Below are 12,500 nucleotides of genomic sequence, written 5' to 3' on the forward strand. Positions count from 1 at the left end.
TTGTGGAGCACAGCTGAGCGTTCGGTGAACTAATCTCTCTAGGGGAGCGCGAAGAGCATGCCCAAACCCCTTCCATCTACCCCTCATCATGATCTCATCCACATATGGCACTCGAGTAATCTCTCTTATAGTTTCATAAGTTTATATATAAACATATAACTTATCCAATAATACTACTCCCAAGAATTCTTATAAGCATTATTAAGGCAATACGTATTGCCTACCAAACCTAACCACCTTTGTAAGCAAATTTCACATTTGTAACTATGAGTAAGTTATCACAATTCTTCGGAAAAGAAAAGCCTTCTAAATGATGCGTTTGTGAAGTACTTCTCCCCAAATTGCAACTCTATAAAATGACGATCATAGACAAAGTCACTACTACCGATTTCTCCAGAAAAATCTTCATAGAAGAGAGGGCATGCAAAATATTAAATATTCAATGCTTATAGTTCACTAAAGTCCATTTATTTTAGCGATGCATATTGGCACCGACTCGCGGTGGTGCCCTTTTAGCTCGGAAAAGTCTCCTGATCGCTGATTGGTTAGAATTATCTTGTCCAACCAATCAGCGATCCGGAAACTTTTCCGAGCTAAAAGGGCACCGCTGCGAGTCGGTGCAAATATGCATCGCTAAAAGAAATGGACTATAGTTATGGTCCTTGTCAAAGTTCTGTACAATTCTTCCGGATTTTTACATCCAATATATATTATCATTTAGGAAAGTCGTAACATTAAGAAAACCTAATTTACACTTCGCCAGACTAGTGAACGATCTTCATTTATGCATATCTATTTGTTCTTTTTAGAATGATTTACCTTAACATATCTATCTAACAAGCTTCTGTAATTGTACCATGTTACTTGACAGAAACGTGTTATTCCATGTGAGAGTTGAAAGAACAAAGCAAGCTTGACAGACACACTAAAGAAAAGAATGACCAATGGAACAAAAAATAACAGACTAAAAGGGACAAAATATGTAGACCCTAAAGGACTAATAATGTTAAACTCTGGGTTGAACCTCTGGTGCTATCCTCTAGACAGGAAACTCAATACGGCACAAACCACGATTTTCAGTGACTCATACATTACAAATCAATAAAAGCAAAGTTGTCATTCAATAAAACCTGATAAGCAAATACTCTATGTATAACGAGATATAGACCAACTTATTGTTATAACACCTGAGATAGAGAATGAGCCAGCAAATGTTAAGAATCCTACTTCACCAGTTTGTTGTTTACTTTCATAATCAATATAACCCAGAAACCTTATAAATTTTCCCTGCGGCCATTTCTATTAACAGTAAGTCGATTACCAATAATCAGATTCAAGTAAGATGCCAAAACAAAATAGTTTAGCCTCAAATACAATTCTGTTCACCAGCATTGCATGACGTCCAAGCATTATTAAGATTAACTTCGCCTAACAGGCTTCCTTAACTTCAATCATTAATATTGCAAAGGTGGATAGAAAGAGACCAATTACTCTGAATGAAGAAGTACCCTTAATGGAGAATGTATCCATTATCATAATAATTCCCCATATATGTATGTTTTTCAACTTACGAGTAATTTTCCACAAAGTAGAATTCTTATCGAATTGCCAGAGTACTCCGTCAGACTGGTTCCTTGTGTCTTCCCCCTACCATGTCAATTTGAAATCTATTTCAAGGTTATGCAAAAAGTGGATAGTTGCCGATGAAGCAACTTTCAATATGAGTTGTAAATAGACTGGAAAGGCCATGTGTGCACAAGACGCGGGGGAGAGAAAGAGGGGATCATTATCTTTACTGGAATGCAATTTCTAATATCTGCAATACATCTTTATTCTTTTACAACCTATAATATAAAGTCACTCCAATTCATGCTAATTCAAAACGTTGTTCCTAAAAGGCTAGTTATAACGAACTAAATAAAGTCCTAAAACTAAAATGAAAAAAAAAAAAAAAATATTTATCAGCATAAAATCTATGGATCCATATGTTGTCCTAAACTAGTGTTATCTCTCAAATAACCTATTTGAAATCAATCAATCAAATATCTAGATATCTATTGGACAAAGTAACGTAACAGGTGAATGTTTTACCTCCCTCTGATTTCATTAACGGGAAGATAAAATCCGTGTCCAACTAAAAGTATGAAATCATTGTGGGAACATTGGACCGATTTTCATATAGTTTTGAAGCCCAGGCATCATGTGCTGTCACTCAGAAAGATTCCTGCATAACAATGTCGTAAATTATACAGAGGAATTTTAGTAATCAAATTTCTACCGGGAGGCAATATCAGTACAACAAGTCTAAGCTTATAATAATAATGATGATCATATATATACAGTATATATACATACATACATATACTGTATATATAAATTATATATACAGTATATATACATATATACAAACAAATACACACACACATATATATACATATATATATATATATATATATATATATATATATATGAATGCATAAAATCTACAGGAATAGATGATGCTCAGATGCAGTAAACCACAAGGAAAAGTGAAAACACTGATTGATGAATCCTGGCCGGTTTCGTCTCTTACCACATCATCAAGAGGACTGATTTATTGATAAAAGATTTTTACATTAAATATATATATATATATATATATATATATATATATATATATATATATATATATATATATATATATTAGTGACATTACGAATATACATACAAACATTTGTGAAAAAAAAAAAACGAAAAATATGAAATCTGTCTATGCGAAAACACATCGGCGCCCTCGTGGGCAGAGCTTACATCCCATTAGACAAGGGGGTTATCTGTAAAAGGGACAGGTCAGATTTCAATGTGCTTTTCTAGACTTTAAATAGGTACCTACAATTTCTTTGTACTAAGACGAGTCTATATTTAAAAAATGGAATAGCCATGAATATGTAATCAGATATATATTCATATATACATACACATCCATAAATATACTTGCACACATGTGTATGCATAAATATATATATACGAGCATCCACATTTTCTCTCTCTCTCACACACACACATATATATATATATATATATATATATATATATATACATACATATATATATATATGTATGTATGTATATATATACATATATATATGTATGTATATATGTATATATATATATGTATGTATATATGTATACATATATGTATGTATGTATGCATATATATATATATATATATATATATATATATATATATATATATATAACAAAAAATTACAAGAGCGCACATCAATAAATGTGCGCTCTTGTTTTTTTTTGTTTTATATATATATATATATATATATATATATATATATATATATATATATATATATATGTATATATATATATATGTATATATATATATATATATATATATATATATATATATATATATATATATATATAGAACACAAAAAATACGAGCGCGCGCATCAATATCAAGCAAGTTCATTTGTATCAGATGTAACTCAACTACCATACGTTCCAAACGAGATAACAAAGAAACAGCATATTACCAAATAAGGATCTATCAGCCCTTGAGAATTTGGTGGCAGCGTAATAATTGATCCTGAATTTCCGATCTTTTATTCTTTCCATCTAATTCTTCTTCTTTTGTCTGCATCTTCTCCCACTTTTATGTGGGGTCGATGTTTCTGACCAACCTTCTCCATCTACCTCTATCCCACACTTCATCACCGGTTAATCCCTTTGATCGAAGGTCATCCTTGATACAGTCCATCCACCTTCGCTTTGGTCTCCCTCTCCTTCTCGTTCCCTGTACCTCCATTCTGTAAACATACGGGGGACTCCACAGGATTACAGAGGACGGCCGAATTCCATCAGATTTGATTGGCTTTCTAATGAATTAACCAGACGTTGCAATGTCTACATGGATTTGTTAAGCCCGGTGAATAGTTTTCTTCCAGGTGTTGTAAATTTTCAGTGCCAATTCATCCACTTTGATAAGCCTTATTGTGAAAAGTTCACTTAAGTTAAATAATAACTGTTCCAAATATTGTTCATTGGCTTTGATTCACATACCAAATTCAAGTTAATCAGGAGTTCAAACCTTTTATTGCCTTATTCATAAACTTTAATACACTTTAAAAATTCATTATAAAGTTTTTGCAAGACTTTTATAGGTGATTCTTGAATCATGAAAATAAAAAAGAGAATTTACAGATGACGTTGCCAGGATTTCCTAAACGAATCAAACTTTCATAAGCACATTCAAATCATGTTAAGCTTTCGATGCATGATTTAAATGTAATTTATATCTTTTAATAAAACTAATGTATCCGACTAAGAAGAAGCTCTCAAATATGTCGCCCTATCTACATTTATGAACCTTTAAAAAAATTAAGTCGGGTAAACACTACGCACGACTGCCGTAGGTTTCCTATCGCAGGTTGGTAAGTTTTACCTAACCATACCAAATGAAATTGCTTTAGTGACTAATGATTCATTTAATCATCTGTTTACATTTCATTTATTAGAGTCGATAATTCCATGACTGAAAGTCCATTCATCATTCTAACTCAACGATCAGAGTAACATAATTAATGAAGTGCTATCAACGTTATTGAATAATTAATTAGTTTATACTCGCTGTCGTAACAACATAATTTATCGACGTAAACATGTATAAGTTTTTAAAAATTTAATACATAACACTTCATAAGAAAATACTTCTCATACAATATTTATACAGTACATAAATATAGATAAGGTTTTGGCGTTTGGTAAGGTTCAGAAAGTGAAAGTTATCATTTGACATTTTCGTCAGGATTAGAAGCTGAAAGCTATGGAAATATGATAAAATGAAATCAACAAAAATTTTCGTAATGGTACTATAACTGTACTGAAACAATTTGCACACGCTATTCGCTGTGAAACATTATTTGGATCTAAAAATGGCTAAGAGAACCTTCTACTGGCTTTCCAGAATAATCAGATCATCATAATCAAAATCCAGTTTCAAGATATCTTAAGACATATGACACTGGCTGTTTACTCCATTAGGTAATGCTTCAAAGATTTATGAGCGATGCTTCATAACTTCTACAGGGTAGTTATCTTCGTTCTCCTTCAGTACACTCAATATTTCACTATCCCCTGCCATAATTATTTCATTCCATATAATGTAGCAGTGGATTATTTATCAATATGAGATTAGCACAGCATAATGAGTCAAAACTCAACTCTTACACAGCTGGCCAGAAAAATTCGGTAGGCAAAAATATAATATTCCCAAAGTAAATATACAAGTATAAAAAAAAATAAATTAAAAAACTCGACCCTTACAGAGCTGACCAAAATAAATACGATACGGAAAAATATATTTTTATAGCAAATATGAGTAAAAAAAAAAAAAAAAAAAAAAAGTAAGAATTTGTGGAAAATAGAAATTTAAATTTCATCTATAAAACCTATACTTCTTAAGAACGATATATTTTAAAAACAAAGAAACTTAAAATCCGATAGAATGTTGAAGAAACCTTTCTGACCAACACAGATATCTTTTGTCTCCTAAAGATTTTACAATCACAAAATATATGTTGTTTTACTAAAATAGTATTATACTCACTACACTGTGAGAGTACACAAATGCATTTTTTGGATTACCAATGGATGACAATTGTAAGTTCAAGAAAGCCAATAATGCGTTTTTAAAGTTCAAGAAATGATAGAGTAAAACTTGATTGTTAGATATACAATGCTATTATTTCAAAATTCAAGAAAGGATATAATGAACTTTTAAAGCTTAGAGGGCAATTTGAAAGTTAAATAAACAAAATGTAATTCTAAACTTCAAGAAATGCAAAAATACTATTATAAAATTAAAGATGACAGAAGGCAATTTCATCTTGCATGAAGCCTTCTATTGTAATCTTAGTCTAGTATACACTATATAGTAATTTTCAATAATGCTTTATAGTAATTCTAAAGTGTGAAAGAGGATGTTATGGAATCTCAATAAGGAGAAATATATTATAATTTCAAGTTTAAGAAAACAATATCATAATTTAGAGTTTAAGAAAAGACGTAACATAATTTACTAGCCACTGTTCGTAACTTTATGTAGAGATTTATTATTTTTTTTTTTCGACACTTGCTTATGTATCTCTTAACACCTTTTTTGGAACACTCGGCCACTTTATTATATCCATTTGAGTTTGCATTCTATAAAGGAATATTAAAAAAAGTAATCAGTATTAAATAGATTATCATCTCCCATATATGATAAAAGGCAAGTCCCTCTCTCTCTCTCTCTCTCTCTCTCTCTCTCTCTCTCTCTCTCTCTCTCTCTCTCTCTCTCTCTCTCTCTCTCTCTCTCTGTATATACATATATATATATTTATATATATATATATATATATATATATATATATATATATATATATATATATATATATATATTCATTTATCCAGTCTCACCCAGGTCTCCCTTCCTTGGGGTATGGAAAGGAAGTAGTCATACCCACAGGTATATATTTCCGGTAACACCCAGCTCTCCCCATCCCTGGGATAGGAGGGAGAAGGAGTAGTCCTACCATGGCGAGAAAGATGTGCATGTGTGCATATCTATCTAAAATTTTAGCCGTCATTTTTGACGGGTTGCGTACACAATGAATGGTCGTCGGTCCAAATGCGTTGGGCAACCACTGTGGATTGGGTGTGACCTCGGTTTTAACTTAAAACGAAAACACACAGGTTTCCTGCTTGCGTGGCTCAAATCCTCTCATACATTCATGCTCTGCATCATTTCAGTGAGGCATCACACGACGCAGTTTGCCGAATATACTATGGTCAGTGACTTTGCAGACTAAAGTTATCTGACATGGTAGGGATTTAAACACGAAATGGAGAGAGAGAGAGAGAGAGAGAGAGAGAGAGAGAGAGAGAGAGAGAGAGAGAGAGAGAGAGAGAGAGAGAGAGAGAGAGAGAGAGAGTCATCAAAGAGAAATTCTGGAGTGGTTAATGAATCGTCTCTTATGAGAGGTTAATATGCTTAACTACCTTAGTTCTCAAAATTATCGGACTTTTTATTTTCTAGTTACACCTAACTACTGCTCTTAATCTCTGAAATGAAAATCATCGTACCATGAAATACTAGACTGAAAAGACCTTACATAAATAACCAAATTCACAAATCGATTCAATGAATACTTTTCTTAATACTGACGTATATTCGAATATATGTATAATATAATTATTTTTGTTCAAGGTGATTTTCTTAAATTAGAGTGGCTCCAAAACGTAACCTTAGGATATCCTTTAAAACTTCCCTTTGAATTATTAAGAAATTACCTAATAAATAAATAAATAAATTGGCAAGAACAATAGTGAGATCACTTGGGTTTCAATCTGCCCATAGAACTTTAAACTCGACAAGACCTTTAAACACGAACAATTTACAAATTGTAAATAAAATCTAAAAACTCAAATCTTTTCTCTCTATCCTAAAGAGATGAAAACTTCATGGACGTTGCAAAGAACTATTACTGTTTTCAGCGTTCGCAATGAATGGGGCCCAGCGAGAAGTAGCACAAAAAAAAAGAGGAAGAAGAAGAAGATTTAAGTACCTGTACATAAAATTAAGCATATGCTAATTTCATAAAAGTTCGAATTTTAATTCTTTTAAATTTACTGTAAATGAAAGGAAAATTCAAAAGTTCATAAAACAAATTTTAGTTTGACAGAATTGCTTTAAGGTAAACTTTACAGGCGACAGGTACCAGCTTGCGAGAATGAAAGCCTAAAGTATTCTTAACAACTACCCAGGTGATTTTGACCAGTATCCTAATATCCTTTTCTTGCCCATGCTCACTCTATTACAGACCATCTTCATAAATACTTTTTCGGAGAGAAATACAACACAATTTGAAAGATCGAAAAAAACTAAGAAATACTTAAAAAGTAAAATCACACGAGTATGTCAGCTACAGAACATGGAAAGTTTAAACTGAAACACTTTATCATAAAAAAGTTTTACAGTATTGAAAACTCAAGGCTAAAATAAATCAACAAAATTCAAATCAGAAGTGTTAATAAAATGTTCTAATAAATGCTTATAAACTAGAGAAAAAAGAAACCAAGACCTAGAGAGGGTCAAATAATCGTGAATCCATAATCTAGTTTTGGTGACCTTATAATCAAACCTCTCTCGATATCTTGGCTCACAGCCCAACCTCAAAATTCTATCAAAATCAACCAATCCCCTTTTAAGGCACCTTAAACAAACAAACAAATAGAGACGTAAATAAACAGATAGACACAGGGAAATATCTATAGGTTATTAACGTCCTACTACGCTTTAGTAGTTGAAAAAAATTATTATCTCTATCTCGCCATGTTCATGTTTTAGATTAGAAAAAAAAAAGAAAGTATCCAAAAATACAGTTCCACACAGAGCGGTTGGTCATTAAGGACAATGCGATCTCTAATTGACAAATCTGCTGGTTGTGTGTAACTGGTCCAGCGCTGGATTAGCTGGTGACATTATTCACTTAATGCTGTTCATTACCACCGATAACGGAGCTGAGGGAGATTTTAGTTAGCTTGCTCATTTGTCCTTCTTATGTGTTTCTCCATTTAAAAAAAAACATTAGAAAACAATCCCTTTCTGAGTAGGGATACCTTAACGTGGTGGAAGGGAAAGAGTTTATGTATTGCCATGATCAGCAAAGCTGTTAGTCAGGGCCACCCATACTAGGAGGGTTTGCTATGATCGATCAAAGTAAAGCCTCCCACCATCACCAAACTGCAATGGCCGGTGTGGTGATGAAATATGGCCCCACCCACGATAAGAATACGATGCCGGAGGCCTTTGTCCTGCAGTGGACTAGAAACAGTTGCATTTGTTGTTGTTTTTAGGTTAAAAAACAATGCTCCAAATTATTTGAAAATTTTAGACAGGAATGACAATGTACCGAGGAAGAACTGATTGAATTTAGTGATAGGGAATTATTGTTGTTGGCTAGAGGAATTGATTTTTATCGAGTGTTTTTAGTTGAAAGACTAAGTTTTAGGAGTTTTAACGAATTGCTACTGATTCAGACGATGCATTAATTATTTTCTTTTTTCTTTTAAATCAAACTCCACATTTTTATCTTACAAATTCAACAACATGAAAGTAACCTATATAAAGGTTTTTCCAAGTGTTGCTCCCTGATAATATTAATTGTAAAAAGAATGCTGAGTTTTCGAGAATCCACTTATATGAATGTATGTTTGTATGCACATACACAAACACATGATTCTAAACGTATACATACATGCATACATACATACATACACACTCATATACAGTATATATATATATATATATATATATATATATATATATATATATATATATATATATATATATATATATATATACTGTACGTATGTATTTGATTAAAAATAACTATTAATTGTGTCACATTCTAAATACAAACATTTCTTGAGATACATCGGTGTGGAACTTACCAAACCTAACAGGAGTACACATTGTTTTTCAAAACAATTAAATCGTTTTGAGGATCCTCCTAACCTTCAAGTAAGGATCTTCCTCCTGGAGCAAGTGAAATTAGAGGAAAGCAAACTTACCAAGTGACCAGCTTAGTGAGTTTAATGATAAAATCTCAAATAAAATACATTGCTAAAATAACCAATGCTGACATAAAGAAGGAGAGTTTAAATATTCTCGAAGGCAATAAAAGGCACAAGGTTACATAGAAAAAGGCACAAATAAAATGATAAAACACCATTCAAGATGATTAAGAAATCAGAGAATGGAAAAATGGAAAAGACAAATAATATCATAGGGAAAATAAAATATTATTATCACTTTTATTACTACTAGCCAAGCTACAACTCTAGTTGGAAAAGCAGGGTGCTACAAGACCCAGGGCTCCAACAGGAAAGCAGCCCCACGTGGAAAAAAAAAATAAAGAAATAAAAAATAAAGTATAAAAGGAAAATGATAAAAAATATAACTGTTAAAAAATAGTAAAATCGTTATCAAAATAGAGCAGTCATATATATATTATGAAAGGAGACTTGTAAATTACACGCTGACATGTCTCTATAGTTTATATGATAGATCTATTCTAATATTGTTAATGTTCATAAAATTTTATATTAATTGTTCATTACTCCTCTTGTAGTTTAATTCCTTATTTCCTTTCCTCACAGTTACTTCTTCCCCGTTGAAGCCCTTAGGCTAGACGCATTTCATTTGGGAGATGCGCCTTTATTTTGAAATAAACTAATCATTTGGGCTTGTTATTTGTTTTCATTTGGTGAAAAAAATATGTTCCATTATGACACTGATTATTTCATTTGGGCGTAAGTAGTTTCAAGGCTACTTTTCAGTACAAAAACAATACTTTCATTTTACTTTTAATAATTAACCATCATCAGATACTTGGAAACTCAAACTGACAGAAGATTTTCGGGCGGCATATGAAAGTTCCGTCAACAAATATACCTGTCACTTCGTTACACAGGCATTCTAGATTACTATTCGTGGTGAATATAACAATGTTTTATTTCTTCTTCGTTCTTACTTCATATTCCGAAAGATATCACGAACCGGGAATGTTTTCTTATGCTCCCCGCACAAAGAATATAGAAACGTTTCTTAGGTCTTATGGTTCGAGTTCGCTTTCACTGAAATTAGTTCTTATCGTATGATTTTTGAATGCCTGGCCGTTAATTTCAGAGCCTGTATTTTTCTTAGAATCACTTGGATCATTATGATCCGTCATTGCATTTATTTACGTTTTTTCCACTTTCCTCAGTCCTACTTCGGGGTCTTCAACTCTACATCTGGTTTTGTTGCTTGTGCATTACCACGAAACACTTCCGTTTTTTTTTTCAATGCGGTGTCTACATGAAAGGAAAATCCGTCAAATATCAAGCAGATTTTTGTTTGGTTTGTTTCTCAGATAGTGCTTCCCATGGTCGATGATGAATAACTAACTCCCTTAGGTGAAAATGTGCAAGTTTTGTGCCAATGAGCTCCTTGCAATTAAGAACTTTATAACTACTGTCCATTGTCTACCAGCTAACTACCGAGTCGTCAGTCAACCAAATACGGAACTATCACCCAGTGGTAACCAGTTCTAAAGCACTTCTGCCTCTTTCCCCATTCTATGATATCGCCCAATAGATATGTACCATTTTGAAGAATTTTGATATTTTATTAACTAAACGATGTGAAGAAAACGCGCCCAAAATGATACCTTGACTTAAGATCGAGAGAATACATCTTGCCTTGACTTATCTCTAATTGGCCCATACGAAATGCGCCCCTTGACCTTATAGCATCCTGGTTTTCCAACTATGGTTGTAGCTTTAATAATAATAATAATAATAATAATAATAATAATAATAATAATAATAATAGCAACCCCCCCCCCAATTATCCTTAACCGACTTACCTGCTTCAACAGTTTCTGCTGACGAAGGCCACCATCTTCATCCACGGAGCCAGGAATTTCAGACTCGGGGACGGAGTTGTTTGTCCACGCTGACGACATTCTGCTGAGATAAAGAAAAATTTTCATGGTAATAGAGACATTCACAGCTTATGTACTTTCTGTATATTAATACTGTTATCAAATCGGTTATTGCTAGTTTGTATGGCATATAATCATATATTAACTATTTAATGACTATTGAAATATAAACTTATATGTACAGCATATAAATATATATATATATATATATATATATATATATATATATATATACATATATATATATATATGTGTGTATACATATGTATATACATACAAAATAAAAATATATATTTGCTCTATGTATGGACATTATATATATATATATATATATATATATATATATATATATATATATATATATATATATATATATATATAAATGATAAATTTTTGCAAATTTAAACGTGTTTTTCACATTTCAAATAAGCCATATATATTAATACATTAAAGTCTGGATTCTCTTAACGACCTCGGGATCAGAGCCCCAGGCGAAATCACTCAAAGACTATAGTATCAGACCGGCCGGGATTTGAACCCTGGTCCAGGATACCTGTATGCCAGTGACCAGGCCACTCTTCGTGGCTGAGTGGCATGGTCACTGGCATACAGGTATCCTGGACCAGGGTTCAAATCCCGGCCGGTCTGATACTATAGTCTTTGAGTGATTTCGCCTGGGGCTCTGATCCCGAGGTCGTTAAGAGAATCCAGGCTTTAATGTATTAACATATATGGATTATTTGAAATATATATATATATATATATATATATATATATATATATATATATATATATATATATATATATATATGTAGATACGTGTGTTGAACAAGAGATGGTAATAAGTGATAGCTTTTTCAAAAAGAAAGATAAAAACAAGTATACATGGGTAAGAGTGGCAAATGGAAGAGTAGTAGAAAGGGCATTAATGGATTATGTGTTGATAACTAAAAGAATGTTTGGAAGATTGAAAGA

At 32.2% G+C, this 12,500-nt stretch overlaps 1 protein-coding gene across 5 annotated transcripts in view; it reads right to left on the reverse strand.

Annotated features, from left to right (window-relative positions):
• The window catches only part of LOC137626328 (uncharacterized), a 422,549-nt gene that overhangs the window by 291,230 nt on the left and 118,819 nt on the right, over positions 1–12,500 (reverse strand). For 3 of the 5 annotated variants that reach the window (XM_068357398.1, XM_068357401.1, XM_068357399.1), the window contains one exon: positions 11,448–11,550. In XM_068357398.1, the coding sequence (XP_068213499.1) occupies positions 11,448–11,550 (103 nt within the window). The remainder of the gene's footprint in view (positions 1–11,447; positions 11,551–12,500) is intronic. The other 2 variants (XM_068357402.1, XM_068357400.1) reach the window with 1 other exon arrangement.

The sequence above is a fragment of the Palaemon carinicauda genome, chromosome 33, assembly GCF_036898095.1.
Source record: "Palaemon carinicauda isolate YSFRI2023 chromosome 33, ASM3689809v2, whole genome shotgun sequence".
In the NCBI taxonomy this organism is placed as follows: Eukaryota; Metazoa; Arthropoda; class Malacostraca; order Decapoda; family Palaemonidae; genus Palaemon; species Palaemon carinicauda.